The sequence below is a fragment of the Pan troglodytes genome, chromosome 3 (genome assembly GCF_028858775.2).
Source record: "Pan troglodytes isolate AG18354 chromosome 3, NHGRI_mPanTro3-v2.0_pri, whole genome shotgun sequence".
In the NCBI taxonomy this organism is placed as follows: Eukaryota; Metazoa; Chordata; class Mammalia; order Primates; family Hominidae; genus Pan; species Pan troglodytes.
Genome location: NC_072401.2, coordinates 84,903,493 through 84,920,344, shown reverse-complemented (window position 1 = coordinate 84,920,344; position 16,852 = coordinate 84,903,493). Strand labels below are relative to the sequence as shown.

The 16,852-nt window shown below is 35.2% G+C and overlaps 1 protein-coding gene across 18 annotated transcripts in view; it reads right to left on the bottom strand.

Annotated features, from left to right (window-relative positions):
* GABRA2 (gamma-aminobutyric acid type A receptor subunit alpha2) overlaps positions 1-16,852 on the bottom strand; it is a 150,943-nt gene that overhangs the window by 76,338 nt on the left and 57,753 nt on the right. For 14 of the 18 annotated variants that reach the window (XM_016951809.4, XM_054683173.2, XM_016951803.4 and 11 more), the window contains one exon: positions 12,912-12,979. The exons of the other annotated variants lie outside the window; for them this stretch is intronic. In XM_016951809.4, coding sequence (XP_016807298.1) covers positions 12,912-12,979 — 68 coding nt within the window. The remainder of the gene's footprint in view (positions 1-12,911; positions 12,980-16,852) is intronic. 18 annotated transcript variants of the gene reach the window in all.

Here is a 16,852-nt window from a genome sequence, read left to right as displayed (position 1 = left end):
GAGGTAAGATGTTTTGGGCATTCTTTTTGGAACTAGGGGCCAGGCAAATTTCACTAACAAATTAGAAAATGTTACTAAAGATTCATATTTTAACAGAAGATAATTAAAATATATATAATAAAAGTATTCAATATGATTAATAGTTATAGTAGACAGCAATTTACTTTGATATAATATGTGTCATTTACAATTCATAACATCCTTATTGCATATGCAAAATTATACCAATTTCACAAGTGGAAAATACTTCAAAAGCAATATTTACTTAAAAAAAAGACAGAGAGGCAAAATTTGGTCTCAAATTCTGTGTTTCTAAATACCATGGTCTTTTCATTATACCATAAATAAAACAACCCTTGAAGGCAGAATATCAGAATAAAATTTCCTTCCTTCATAGATCAATAAATGGACATTACTCATGGCTTATGAGAAGTTACAGGAAGAACTAAGTTGTAAGGCTGCGACTGGAGTTTTGGAATCTCTGAAAAGGGTATTTTCTTCAAAACCTGATGTTGGAAAAACTGAATAGCCATATGCACTAGAATTAAATTGGACATCTATCTTATCCCATACACAAAAATCAACTCAAGGCAGACTAAAGACCTAAAGGTAAGACCTGAAACTATAAAAGTCCTAGAAGAGAAGATAGGCTCTTTGACATTGATCTTGGCAATGAGTGTTTTGAACATCACTCCAAAAGCTCAGGCAACAAATGTAAAAATAAACAAGTCAACATACATCAAACTAGAAAGCTTCTGTAGAGCAAAGGAAACAATCAACAAAATATAAAGGTAGCCTTATGGATTGGGAGAAAATACTTGCAGATTATATATTTGATAAGAGATTAATATCCAAAATACATAAGGAATTCACACAACTCAATAGGTAAAGAATCTGAATCGACAGTTCTCCAATAAAAACACAAAAATGGTCAATAAGTATATAAAGAGGTGCTCGACATCACTAATCATCAAAGAATTACAAATTAAAATCAATATCACCTCACACCTGTTAGGATGGTTATTATCAAAAAGACAAGAGATAACGAGTGTTGGCCAGGATGTGGATAAAAGGGAATCCATGTACACTGTTGGTGGGGATGTAAATTGGTGTATCCATTAGGGAAAACAATATTTATATTCCTCAAAATGTTAAAAGCAGAATTACTATATGGCCCAGGAATCTTTCTTTTAGGTATATACCCAAGAGAAATGAAATCATGACCTTTAAAGATATTGGCATTCACATGCTCATTGTAGCATTATTCACAATACCCAATATACAAAAACAATCTAAGTGTCCGTCAATGCATGAATAAATTATTTAAATATAATATATATGTACAATGAAATTCTATTCAGCCTTAGAAAAGGAGATCCCGTCATTTGCAACAATATAGATAAACATGGAGGGCATTATACTAAGTAAGATAAGCTAGACTCAGAAGGAAAATACTGCATCATCTCACTTACATGTGGAAAAAAGGCAGAGAGAAAGGTACGTTGGTTGGTTGAATACATAGAATAAAATGTTGGCAGTTACTGCGGTGGGATGTGAAGAGGGAAAAAAATGGGGAGGTGTCAATCAAAGGGTATAAAGCTTAGATACATAGGATGAATGTCTACAGATCTAAGGTAAAACACAACGACTATAATTATTGTATACTGGAAATGTAAGTGCTCTTACTGGAAAAAAAAGTAAACTATGCAAGATGATGGATATGTTAATTTTACTTGACTGTAGTAGCCACTTACTATTATAAGTGCACTAAAATATAATGTACATCTTAAATGTGCATAATAAAAAATCTTTTCACAATTAAAACTAACTCAAACACAAAATCAAATAATCATAATGATATACATTAAGTAATAAGAAATAGATGTTAAAAGCACAAGTTCTCAAGTCGGGTAGATCAGGGTACCTGGCTTTGAGCAGGTTGGCTAACCTTTCTTTATATCAGTTGACTTATCTGTAAAATGGTAAGAAAAATAGAACTTACTTCCTAGGACTCTTGTAAGGATGAAGTGAGATAATATTTGCAAAGTTCTCAGAAAATGGTTTGGACACCAAGGAAGACAGTCTGGCATAAATCATCTTCAAAAGATCCTTCTCCCTCTCCCCATACTCAACAAAATGGTGGCCAGACAAGGTAGAGACACCCAGCAATTAAAGGTCATAAAGTTCCAGAGGCAGAGGCCACACAGGATACCACAAAGAATGCCATTGGAGAATAAGCCACCTGTGTTTTTGGTGACTGCAATAAGGAGGTCACTGAGAAGACATCACAAGTATGCCCCATGGGAGATCCAGTATTCATCCACTAACCATACAAACGGCATATATTGCTAACAGAGAACTACCAATAGAACCAGTTCAGTAAAAAGGTATGTTCCCCTTTTACTACTCTCCCTTACCATTGCATCAACTTTGAAAAACACAGAAAAAGAAGAGGAAGAGTAGATCTTGGCCTGTCTCCACAGTACATCCCTTACCTGTGAAAAAGGCATGGAAAAGGACAGAACATCTAGATGGCCTAAGAGACTGATGCTGAAATTAGTCTGGACTGGACTCTTTAAGCTATGGTATGCACTGAAGCACTGCCGCAATGTGAGAAAGGGGTTTGAAATAATAAAATCTTGCTGATTTCAGTCACCTGAATCTCTAAAGCCCTGGAGGTGAAGTAAAAACACTCTCACAGCCTCCAAGGCCCTGCACGATCTCTTCCTCTCTACCTCTCTATCCACCTTACAATAATTCCCCACCACATCCACACACCCACGCCCCAACACATGCACCCCTCTATGCTGCCACAATAATGACATAAGTATGTGTCAGGCCTCTGATTTATCATGCTGCATTTTACTATGCAAACTCACTAACCTCTGTTGATCAGTCTTCTCTATCCCCTCCCTATATCTGGACAACTTTTATTCCACACTGAGAACAAGGATCGTGACCACCTTCTTCAATGCTGTGTCACCGGCATCTAAAAAGCTACTTGGAACATAGGAAATAAACAATACTTTGCCCATGAATAAATGAATAAGGGGAGTCATTGTAAATTTAATGTAGTATGAAGGATACTGAGCCATAAGGTTTCTGATGAGACATAAGAAGAAAGGCATCATTAGCAGAGGCAGATGGAAGAAAAGCTCTCAGATGTCTTATGGCAGCAATCTGCAAACAATACCCTAATCCTTAAATTCCCAGGTGTCAAGTGACTTTCATTTGTGTGTTTGCACGTGTGCATCTAGGTAACTATGTTAAACTAGTCACCAATATACTTTATAGTTATATAAATAGTTATATTTTATAAAATAGTTATATTTTAACTATAATAGTTATTTTTAAATATTGTTGTCTTTTACAGAATGTATATAGTATAATAATTATATTTTAAAGAAAGTCAACACATACCAAAAAAGGCATGCAATTATAATTTGTCTGGTAACAGAAAGCATCATGTTTTAAAGTATCATTTGGGCATATCGCTATAACTTTTTATGGGTCACTATGGTCTTCTTAGTCTTTATGGCCTTTATGGTCTGGCTCAGAATACTTTTCTAACCTAATCTCTCCCAAAATTCCTAAGAGCATTCTAGGCTCCAGTTATACTGAACTTTCACATTTTACTAAACTCAACAAGCTCTTCCAATTCGTGCTAAAATACTGTTTTTCCATTGTGTAGTTAGCCAATCCTCATTTGTTCTTCTTAGATATCTTTTTTTCCCTAAAAACCGTACCAAACTCTGTATCTACCACCCACATCCCCTCTGATACCACATTAATCCATAAATACTTCATTGAAAGCGTTATCGTACTGTTTTAAAATGAACTATTTTCCTTAGCTGTCCTCCAATACCCTGTGAGCAATTTGAGGGCTACACTTACTTATTTCAGTTCCTAACATGGTGAGAAGCACTGAGTGTATACTTAGGAAATCTCATTGAAATGTACAGACACAAGTTATGCCTTCTAGTAGCTCAGACTGCCATAAAAATAAAAATAAAAAAGTTAGGAAGATTTTCATAAGCCTGTGTACAACGTCATTAAAAAAATAAAAGTATGAACGCCATGTGGTGGAGCACAGGGATAAAGAGGACTGGTGACTTGGAGTAACCTAGAAAGAAATCAGAAAAAAAAAAAAGAAATTTGAACTTGGCTTTGACTAAATCAAATATCTCCATTTGGCAAAGGAGGAGGTAAGCATAACAAGAACAGGAAAAAACATGTGCAAGGCCAGAGAGTTGTTAAATATAATGACATGTTCAGGGAACAGTGAGAAGTTCAATGCCATCTTTAAAAATAAAAGCCTCACTGGTAGTTATAATGCCGTATAGCTGCTGCCCTCTGTCTCGCCTCCTCTCTTCAACCACGCTGCTTAAAAATGTTACCTCCACTCTTTCTCTATTTCCTCACCTCCCACTTGCCTCCACCCACCGCAATCTGGTTGCTTTTACCACAATCAGCAAATACTTCTGTTTTTAATCTAATGACATATTTAAAAACCTTTTCTTGGTTTTACCGTAATAGATGACACAATGTTCCCTCCCTACTTTTGTAATGCTCTCTTGTACTGGTATTCTTTAAGTCACAATTTCCTGGTACTGTGAGAAACCATTGCTAAAATCCTCATCATGGGATCTGAGACTTTTGATGCCTGTCAACTATCTACATGTATTGATATCCCCTAGAAAATATATGGTAGTAGCAACAGTGGATAATATTTATTATTCTTAATCTAGGCATACAAGTTCTTTATGGCTTTCCCAAAGACAGTCTCAAAACTTGAAACCTAGGACAAAAACATGCAACCTCTGAAATTTTTATTTTAAAAATCACTTCATGTTCAGAAATCACAGTTGTTTATTATTTAGTTTTTTTTTCTTTTGTCAACATTTATTTTTGGTTCAGAGGGTACCTGTGCAGGTTTGTTACACAACTAGATTGCATGTTGCTGGGGTATGATGTGCAAATTATTTTGTCACCACGGTAGTGAACACAGTATCCATAGGTAGTTTTTCAACCCTCCCCCTCCCTCTCCATCAAATAAGCTTCAGTGTCTATTGTTCCTATCTTTGTGTCTATGTGTACTTGATGTTTAGCTCCCACTTACAAGTGAAAACATGTCATATTTGTTTTTCTGTTCCTGTATTAATTTGCTTAGGAAAATGGCCTCCAGCTGCATCCATGTTACTGCAAAGTGCATAATTTCATTATTTTTTATGGCTGCATAGTTTTCCAAGGTGTACATAGACCGCATTTTCTTTATGCAGTCCACCACCGATGGGCATCTAGGTTGATTCCATGTCTTTGCTATTGTGAATAGTGCTGCAATGAACATACATAGTTCATATGTCTTTTTGGTAGAACAATTTATATTCTACTAAAAAGTAGAATAATAAGTATATAGTATATAGTAATAAGCTTGCTGGGTCATATAGTAGTTCTGTTTTAAGTTCTTTCTGAAATCTCCAAACTGCTTTCCACAGTGGCTAAACTAATTTACATTCCCACCAGCAGTGTATAAGCACTCCTTTTTCTCTGAAACTTTGCCAACATGTTATTTTTTTACTTTTTATAATTGCCATCTGACTGAGGTGAGATGGTACCTTGTTGTGGTTTTGATTTGCATTTCTCTAATGATTAATGATGTTGAACATTTTTCATATGCTTGTTGCCTCCATGTGTGTCATTTTAAGAAATGTCCTTTCATGCCCTTTTTCCATGTTTTAATGGGATTGTTCGTTTTTCACTTATGAAGTACTTTATAGATTCTGGCTATTAGACCTTTGTTGGATGCATAGTTCAAAAATAATTTCTCCTATTCTGTAGGTTGTCTGTTTGCTCTGTTAATAGTTCCCTTTCCCATGAAGAAGCTTTTTAGTTTAGTTAGGTCCCTGTCGTCTATTTTTGTTTTTGTTATAATTGCTTTCAGGGACTTCAACATGAAATTGTTGTCAAGGCCTAGGTTCAGAATGGCATTTCCTAGGTTTTCTTCTAGGATTCTTATAGTTTGGGGTCTCACATTTAAGTCTTTAATCCATCTTGAGTTGATTTTTGTATATTGTGAAAAGAAGGGTCCAGTTTCAGTCTTCTACATATGGCTAGCCAGTTATCCCAGCACCATTTATTGAATAAGGAGTCCTTACCCCACTGCTTGTTTTTGTCGACTTTGTCAAAGATTAGCTAGCTGTAAGTATGTGGCTTTATTTCTGGGTTCTCTAGCCTGTTCCATTGATCTATATGTTTTTGTACCAGTACCATGTTGTTTTGGTTACTGCAGCCTTGTAGGGTAGTTTGAATCAGGGTAGTGTAATGCCTCCAGCTTTGTTCTTTTGCTTAGGTTTGCTTTGGCTATTCAGGCTCTTACTTTGGCTCCCTGTGAATTTTAGAATATTTGAATTTATTTTCCAATTATGTTAAAAGTGATATTGATAGTTTGATAAGAATAAATCTTATTTAGTTTTTACAAAAGAATGGGGAGGGTGGTAGGGAATACTACTTTGTGACCTTAGAAAACCAAGAAAGCTATGACTGCATGTACTAAGTTCCTACAACCCTCCTTCCCCAAGAAAGGTAATGAATGGAGTCAAATTACTTCTACCTGAACCATTCTGGAACTGTTTCCCCACCCCCAGGTGATGTTTTACTATGCGCAAAATACACGGGTTCATACAGTTACCCAGTTAGCAAATAAGCCATCTCACCTTAACTCTACAGAATCCCATTTTGGCAGAGGGCTGTAGCACAGATATCTGATGAAAGCACAGCACTGCATCTGATAAGGAATAAGACAGTGGTCTCTGCATTTTTTTTTTTTTTTTGGATCAAAGCATAGCCTAGCTCAGAAAATGGAACCACCCTTCATTTTGACAGATACCCACATTTGCTCCTTCTCAGTCTCTTCTTCCATTTTTTTGTCCTCTTCCTGTCCTTTAAATATTGGTGTTCTAGAGTTTCTGTGAAAGTAAGATGGCTACTTTGCTCTAATCTCTTTCCTTGTAAGATTTTATTTATGCCTATGGTTTCAACCACCATTAGATGGCCCCCAAGCCATCTGTACTCCAGGCTTCTCTATTGGGCTCCAGATCTATGCCTGCTACCTAGACATCTCCAATTAAAGTCTCAAACTCAACATGTGCAAAACATAAATGTTCATCCCCGAGCAACAGAACAAAGACAAACAAAACTTTTCCTGCTGTGTTCCATATCCCAGTGAATAGTACCACTTTTCACCCAATTCCCCAAGATGTCATTCTATACTTCTTCTTCCACCCTTATATCCAACAGATCACCAATTCTACCCCACAGATAACTTTTAAATCTTTTCAGTGCTCTCCATCTTCAGTTCCATTGCCCTGGGCCAATCCACATTCATCTCTTGCCTGTAGTAAAACAGATTTCTAACTAGTCTTCCTTTTCCCTATCCTTTAATATAAATTATTGGACCATAGAACTCTTACCTTCCTCCACCTCTTCACCAATCTTATAATATATTTGTGCTTCCCTTAGCATAAAGTCAAATACCTTATCATGTTAAAATATAGACTTTCATGTTCTACAAATAGTAAATATCAGTCCATAGATCATAGGAAGATCCCAGGAAACAACTATTTTAAAAAAATAATTCAAATGGTTACAATCCAAGTATCTATAAATCACATTTTGGGGAATATTATTATAAATTCTAGGAGGGTGCTGAAAAATATTTGATGAATGAATGAATGTTCCCAGTGTCTATTTTCTAACTTTCCAAAATGTCAATAATCTTACAGCAACCAGCTTCTACATGCTGGCTTTAAAGGGAGTAAACATCATTAATTTACTGTCGATACAAAGGGTTTGCCATGTTTGTCACAGGTTTTCTTAATGAACTACATTTACAAATGGCAACTTCTGATAAAGGATAACAGATTAAGTTCAGTGTCAATTTTGACCAGATATTAAATCTCACAACTCTCTAAACTTCCTTGATATTAACGACTGAACTAATTAATATCCCAGTAGCTTCTGGAGATTCTAAGAGATAATGCGCTCTGTGTTTTTGCAGAGGAAGAAAAGTATTAACTGGAGAAATCAACATAATCAAGAAACCAAGGTCATACTTACCAGACTGCCTGCTTCTTAGCCTAATGGTAAACTCTGTATCAGATATTTCAAGATTACTTCAAAGTTTTCATTGTCCAAGCTCTAACCCTAACACTTCACAATAGACAACCATTTGGGCTGAGGTTCTCAGTCTAGGTTTAGGTTAAATAATTGGTAGTTATAATACCTATACCTTAAGAATATGCACACACAGTGAAAATGTTTGCTAATATAAGAAAAGACATCCTATATAGAAACCAAGGAAAAAGGGAAAAAAACTGTAGAGTAAGTTAGAAATTGCTAAAATATACATGCCTACTACAAACTTGGTCAATTGTGAGCTACTAATACATTTCAAAAATTAATTACCTCCTTATGTTGAAATAAAATATTTTTAACTTAATTGCAGAAACTTAAAGTAGAATCTTTAATTATAATTTAGATCTACAACATTTTTGGGACAATTACACTAGTTAATGATTCCAAGATAGCAGAGTGTGTGTGTGTGTGTGTGTGTGTGCACGCGCACGTGTGTGTGTGTTTGCATATTCTTTTGGTTCATAATTCTTTTTGCTATGCTGCTTTTTTTCTCTCAGGCTAATGTCATAACAAATCTACATCACTGACCTGAATAAGAGAAATTAGGAATTTAGCTTTTGCTACTGACTGTGCACACTGATTAGAAATAAAAGTGTATCAGCTAAGCTACTAAAAGTAAAACTAAATTTGTTCTTTATTTTTTTTCTTATTAACAAATTGCTTCTGTAAGGTATTCATTAGATATCTCCACATCCACTTTGACTTGTAGGTAATAATATGGCTATGTTTTCCCTTCCCATCATGATAACATTCTTTTTTTATATATATACTTTAAGTTTTAGGGTACATGTGCACATTGTGCAGGTTAGTTACATATGTATACATGTGCCATGCTGGTGCGCTGCACCCACTAACTCGTCATCTAGCATTAGGTATATCATTCTTTTTATTTAGAGTGTCACAGCCACGTCTCATTGCTCAAGCTATTGCTCCACCCATACTAAACATAAATTCAAACTTTGCCTCCTTACTTATCTTGATTTCCAGTAAAAATAATATCAACATGGAAATCATTCATTTTGATCATCATGAAGACCATATCCTTTCTCTCCATAAAATGTATATTTTTTTAATTGAGCACCATCTTCCCTAATAGACTTACAATGTGAGTAAATGCATGTGTTTGTATGTGTCTGTGTTACTTGTGTCTATAAGTTATTCAACTTTAATTTTTCCTAGCTGCATCTTTCTTCTCTAGATCTGGACAAATATCAACAGTACCTGTTGAGTGATCAAACTATCTCCTGGTCCTCAGTTTACATCTTCCCTGTATTACACATTATTAGTATTTCAGCTATCTGTGTACTGCCTCTCAACTCCAAATCCACCCTTCTTTCATTTCCTTTGTGATACCTGATGGATCCTATAAATACTGCTCCTCTGCCAGCTCATACAATGTCAGGTTTTGTCAATAGAGGGTGCTGGAGGGACACTCCAATGTAGTCACAAGAGAAGGGAGCTTTTCTTTCTTGGTCTCTCTGGGTCAGCTGCATTGTCATTTTTTGGCACAGCTTCAAAGGACTGACATGCTATGAGTTTTCAGCCCATGAAGCATATTTCTGTGGACCAGCTTCAGCATATACCCTCACATGTTTCTTCACCACCAGTAGCTGCATGTTCCTGTAGCAGCAGTATCCCTCCAGTGAGGTCAGAATTCACAGGTCTTAGAGGGAAAGGGTGTTCTTTCCAGTCTTCAGTTTCTTTCTGATTTTGGAAGTGGTGACACTGCGGCCCTAGAAGTAGATATTCTATCTGCATTTCTTAATTCTCTATTGCTTGAAATCTTCTTTTATCAATGTTTTAAAAAGAATTTAGCTGTCTTTTATTAGTTAATAATTCTTTATATCAGATTTTCCCTGTGATGTCCTGTGACTGGACTGTGTTTATATAGTATGCTCCCATTTGGTAGCTTTGTGATTAACTAGACTTCCTCTAAAACAACTGTTGGCAAGCCTGACTAAATGAGGTAAATAAAGACAGAAATAAAGTAGGAAATCTGACAAGAGCAGAGCAATCTCATAGAAATTTTTTAGGCTAGATGAATTAAGGGAAATGTATTATTAGGGAAAATGTCTAGGGCCTTCAATATTTTCAAAAACCTACTAAGATGCTGAATATGCATTTCATTTTTGAGAATATATCTATATTTGGGTGTGCATATACATGTATTCTGAAATGTAAAAAGAAAACTAAAAAATCAAAGTAAGTGGTTTTTTATTTAAATGTTATCAACTGAAATTCCACTCAATGCAACCTATATTGGTAGTGTGAGTATATTTTAATGTTTTCTATAACTTGTGGTAGAATCCCCCCAAATAAGAAAGCATATCTTGAGTCTGCTAAAAAATTTTAAAGTTCCTGGGTTCAATTTACAGATAAAACACAGCTGTTTTTAGTTCAATTCAGATATAAAGTAGCTAAATGTGTTCTATTGCTAATGACTATATACCTAACATCAACTACCAACTTTTTAAATACGTTAGCAATCCCAAAGAGTGGTCACAACAAGGAGAGGTAGAGAATTAATCTAATCTATTATCATCACTGGAAAACAAATGTCTGTGTACATTTTGGCAAACAACTATGATGTGAATTTGCGTAAAATCCCCAAATACCAAACACGTCTTGCTAGAAATAGATATGTTTGCATTTATGTATGTATATATGCATATATATATATATATAGAGAGAGAGAGAGAGAGAGAGAGAGAGAGGTTTTAGGTAAAATAATTCACTTTGCAAAAATCAAACTTAAAATTTCAATGCAGTAACTGCTACTACTGAAATTTACAACATGAAAAAACTACAATATTGAAAATGTACTGATATTTGGGAGTCTTATATCATTTGCCTTTCTGTTTTGGCTGATAATAAGACACAAAGTACCATATGTAAGAGTAATAATTTATATAATATGCTAATTTCTCAATGTAGTAGTTAACAAAATTCTGACTCTACTTGATTTTAGATAGAAGTTAGGTGTTTATCTGCACTGTGTCTCTAACATTTGGGAACATTTAAGACAAGCTGCACTAAGACAGAGTATTTACTAGGACAAAATTATATCTATAGCCAAACAATAACATTTGGAATGCACACTCTTGCTAAAATACATTGTCTCTGTCATCATTATAAGGATCTGTCCACTTAAATTGACCCATGGAAAGAGGCAGATTAATATTTCAGGTCAAAATATACAATAATGCAAGGGAAAAAGAAGGGTTATGCTGAAGAATAGGATTTTTTCCTCTTGTACCAGAATTGTGCCTAAGACCCAGAGTTGAAGGAGAAAAATAAAAGCACTTAAATCTTGACATTCCTGTTTGAAATAATTTTAACGGACTGCCAACATTTAGTATCAACCACCTCCCCAGAGGTGGGGATCACCCCTCAACCACATGGGGCCTTACATTTTCAGCCACCCAGGTCAAGATAAGAAATCTCTGAGGTCAGAGGTGTGGCTCTGATGGAATAAACAGCATATTTTGTAACATAAAAGTGGAATTTAGGTTCTCTAACGGAAACATAGGGAGCTCCTATTAAATTAGCTGATAATGTTTATGAAAGCCTATAAAAATGGAATACTTTTTGTTTTGTTTGTTTATCCAGGTAGAAAATGTCCAACCTTGTCAACTTTCCCCCTGAGTTATCAGAGAAAGGGAAGAATTTCATCAAAAATGTCTATTACAGAGCACTATAGTTAGCAGTAAAAGTGAAGGACTGATTATTAAATTTTTAATGCTTCATCAATAATTCATCTTCGGTGATTCCAGCCCACCAGTACCTAACACATCAAACCAATTTTCCTCACTTATCTATCTCATTTTATTGTATTTTAATTGATTGATTGATTGATTGGAGACAGAGTCTCACTCTCATGCAGACTGGAGTGCAGTGGCAGGATCACAGCTCACTGCAACTTCGACCTCCTGGGCTCAAGTGATCCTCCCACATCAGCCTTCTGACCACAGGCATGTGCCATCACACCCTGCTAATTTTGATATTTTTGGGTAAACATGGGGTTTCACTATGTTGCTCAAGCTAATTTCAAACTCCTGGGATTAAACAGTCCTCCCACCTCAGCCTCCCAAATTGCTGCAATTACATTTGTGAGCCACCACACCAGGCCTGTCTCATTTTAAAGAAAAAATAAATAATACCAGTTCCATAGAATCCAAGAGTACCAACATTCTAATTTTTTTAGGTTGATTTATATATACCTACTATGTGTGCAGATTATACGTATTGTATGTATGTAGATAGCATAACAAGGCAATCACTTTGCTCAATACCAATCAGAGGGTTTTTTGTTGTTGTTGTTTTTAAATGTGATACACTGACCATGACCTAATTCTGTAAGAAGTCTTTATCTGTGAAACTATATTCACTTTCCTTATGGAAGTCCACAATTCTGCCTTAATCCTCCTAGAAAATGTTTCTTCTTAATACAATTAATTTTATTTAAATAATTGTTTATTACACTGTAGTTAGGTAGACATGTTTTGAAAATGACGTAAAATACATAGGGCTAATCCAAACACTGAAGTTGGAAATGGAAACCACAGATCCAAACATCTTTAACTATCCATGTATTTGAGTAGACTAAATAGACATGAGACATATACATAATTCTATAACACTAAAAATGCTAGTTTATTTGAAATTACCCCCCACTCCCCATTATGTGAAGTAAAAATACTATTTAATGAAAAACTCACCATATCTGTATCTGAGACAGGGCCAAAACTGGTCACGTAGATGTTAGTGAAGACTTCAGTAATACTGTCTGATATGAGAAAAGAGATTGAATATAGATATTATATAATAAGAGACACAGGAGAGAGAAGGGTTTGAGTACACGGTATGGTTTGAAAGCTGTGTCATAAATTCGGGAGTACTGGGTTTTACTTTCTTGTCAACTTTCGCAACCATAATGATTATAATGCTCAGTTATTTCATTGGTTTTCACCATCCTAACTGCAAAATGCATAGAAGTATTATGACATTCTTACTTGGAATCCATACCTGATTAGTGCATCCTCATTTATATTGCTCAAAATGAATAGTTTATTAGGAAACATCTTAAGTGAAATAGTTTATAATAAATGTGCTACCAGTAATAAAAATAAACCATGGTATTGTTTGATATAATCCTACATTTGATGTTTCAACTAAATATTTCAGTATCTTGTGATAGTAGAGACTCAATTTACAGATTGTAAATCAGTATATCTTCTCCATACAGCACAAAACAGTTTGGTAATTATAAATAAACATAATTCCAATTAATATAAAAAGCTCAATCATTCAGTGACATAAAAATAAAAAAATAACAGATTACTTTCAAAGAAGCTTGTTTTTAAATGTATTTAAGAATGCCTGAAATGCTAAGACTGAACTAAATTGGATTCTAAAATTATGTAACATAATAACTGTAATACAATTAACTGGATTGCTCTATCAACCAGGTAATTTAGATCTTTTATTTTAAATAAGCCAAATAGTGATGGGGAAAAGGTCAAAGAAAGATCAAAAAACAAAGATATTTTCACTGCTCTTGTAGTAGAAAAAAACACGTCATTAATGTTTATCATCATGAGCTAAATGTCTTATCCATTAGCTGTCAGATTTGTAATTCTACACAAACAATAACGTGAATTGTTTTTTGTATTATACTAGACATTAATTTACAACCATTAAAGAGAGTAAACTATGTCTGGGATTTTGTATCCATTAAGGCAAGAATAAAAAATAGAAAGGATATTGATAAAACGGGGTAGACTTTGAATGCCTACTACATACCAGGTACTGTTTAAAGCACCTGAAATATTATAATCTGCATGTCAAACCTATGTGGTAGATTCTCTGTTATCCCTATGCGTGTGTACAATGATTCAAAGAAAGGTAAGCAAACTTGCCAAAGACCCACAGCTAGTAGAGTAGATAAAACAAAGATTTATAACCCAAGCAATCTAGTTTCTGAGTATTCAAACTAAATCAAAGAATTATACCATAGTCAATTATAAACTTAAAACTAACAGTAGTTTGTTTCTTATTAAATGCATGTTTCTATTCACCAGAATACTCCGTGCCAAAGGCATAGTTATAGTGCTCCAAATAAATATGTTCATTAAGCTTTGTTGTATATACTATTTTATCCCAAAAACTGTATTTTTGAAATTCTATTATAAAAGCATTAGAAAATAAATTTATAAAATTATTTCAGATGCCACCTACTCCAAAGACCTGTTCAGGAGCAGCTTTCTGTGTATACAAAGTACCATAGGACCCTGAGTTCAGAAAAGTCCCATGCTTCATTTAATGGTCTATTTGTGCTCTCTTTAAAAATCTTAATTATTTTTTAAACAAATGGCCCTGTATTTTCATTTTGGACTGGGCATCACAAATTATGTAGCTGATGCTGAACCTGAATTTATATATACTAGAAAGCAAGTGTGGAAATGAGACCCGACATTTTTTTCCTTTTACCCACACCAAATCAATCACACTATTACATTTATTCAATTAGTAACTGAATAAAACTTTGTTATAGCTGTTGACCTAAAATGTTCCAGAGAAGAGAAATTAAAATGTGAAGGTAGCTTTTACCCTAAGAGAAGAAAGTGAAATGATTCTCCTTAGTTTAAGTAGTAAAGTTAGAATCCAAGAAATGACAAAAATGTGTGAATGTATTGATGCTAAGGATATGAATGACATTCCCTATATGCCAAATGGCAAGTAAAGGGTAAAGGGGTATCAGTACCTAGTGGCTATAGGGAGGTGTCAGCTAAGAACTGACATGAAAACTAAGGTTAGCCTCAAAACTCCAAGCAGTAAGAGAAACACCTAAGACTCAGAACATAGACATAAAAAGTTATTTTTAGGAAAAGAAATGGTTTCATGGATTACTGACTTCATAAACATAGCTAAATCATGTATGCATTGGGGAGATATTGTCCTGCTATGGAAGTTCCAAAAAAGGAAAATCAGCAAGCCAAACACTGACGATGAACATCCAATAGTGTCTAAGTCTGGGAAAGGTATTCTTAACAATGAGTTTTTTGGTTTTTTTGGTCAGATTTCAATATGGATGGATGCACAGAGCTGTAAACAACCAACATGGGCTAATGAAATATTTTAGTGTAATGAATATAGATATTTGATACATCTAACACAATCTTCTAGAATTCTATGATCAAAACTCAATCTTTGGTTATATTTTGGCTTTCTATAAGACAAGGAAAGGGAAGTGAACAAAGAAAAAGGGAAAAGAAAGGAATGGAGGGGAAGGGAGGCTAGGGAGATTATATGAATGTAGGCTATTTCCAGTAGAATACAGGTTATTCTAATCTTGTGACTCTGATTCGTCAAGACATTTTATAGTATCATCTGCTCAGGTTTGTTTTCCCATGTGGATTTGGAACAAGGTGGAATTGTGCTGTTAGTGCCTGTTACAATATTCTGATCCATTGAACAGATGTATGTTACAGAGTAAACAAGTTAATTTACAGTCTGGTGGCAACCTGAGTCTGTGCATTTTAGATACCATGATTCACTCTTCAGTCTTGATCACTCTTTTTTTGTTGTTTTTGTTCTTTAGATGGAGTTTCGCTCTTATTGCCCAGGCTGGAGTGCAGTGGTGAGATCTCAGCTCACCGCAACCTCTGCCTCCAGGGTTCAAGTGATTCTCCTGCCTCAGTCTCCCAAGTAACTGGGACTACAGACGCACACCATGTCCAGCTAGTTTTTGTATTCTTAGTAGAGATGGGGTTTCACCATGTTGGCCAGGCTGGTCTCAAACTCCTGACCTCAGGTGATCCACCCACCTCGGCCTCCCAAAGCACTGGGATTACAGGCATGAGCCACCGTGCCTGGCCCTGATCACTCTTAGTTGACACACCAAAGTCTGTCCTGACTCAGAGCCTTCAAAATGGCCATTATCTCGCATTTTCTCTTTGGTTAACTGCTCCTTTGCATTTAAGTCTCAGTTTAAATGGTCTCTCTTCAGAGCAGGAGTTCACAAACCTCTATGTAATGTAAGCCCTCTTCTCTCATTTTTGCTCTCTGACACTTTCTTTTTATGGGACCTTTCAACTTTGCCTTTATTTTAATGCCTTAATATATTCTTCTTGCTTTTTGTCTTGTGTTTGGTCTGTCTCCCCATCCAGGATTTAAGCTCCACAAAGAACAGGGACTGCACCATTTCTGTTCACTATTATGTCATGAGGGCTTACTACAATGTTTATCACATGTTACATGCTGTATGTTTGAACAAATTATTTCTCATTTTAATTCATGTAGAATATCGATCTTTTTCCAAAATATTTCATCAACTTTAAAAATGGTCATGCATAGCTGTTACTAGTCATGAGGAAAAGATGCCCATCATTTGTGAAGGCAGAGTCCATTTCCATTGACAAAGGCAGGTTGAGAGTCTAAGTAATAGGCTTCCAGTGAAGTAACAAAGCTGAGCAAAGGGAAAGAATGTACTTGAAGACAGCACTGATTCACTGCAAACCAAAATTGAAGTCTGAACAGTTAAGCAGCTCCTAGCAGAAATATCCACCAGCTAAATAATGGTTTACCATTAGCAGAAATATCCACCAGCTAAAATATTAGCAGAAATATCCACCAGCCAAAATAATGGTTTACCAGCTAA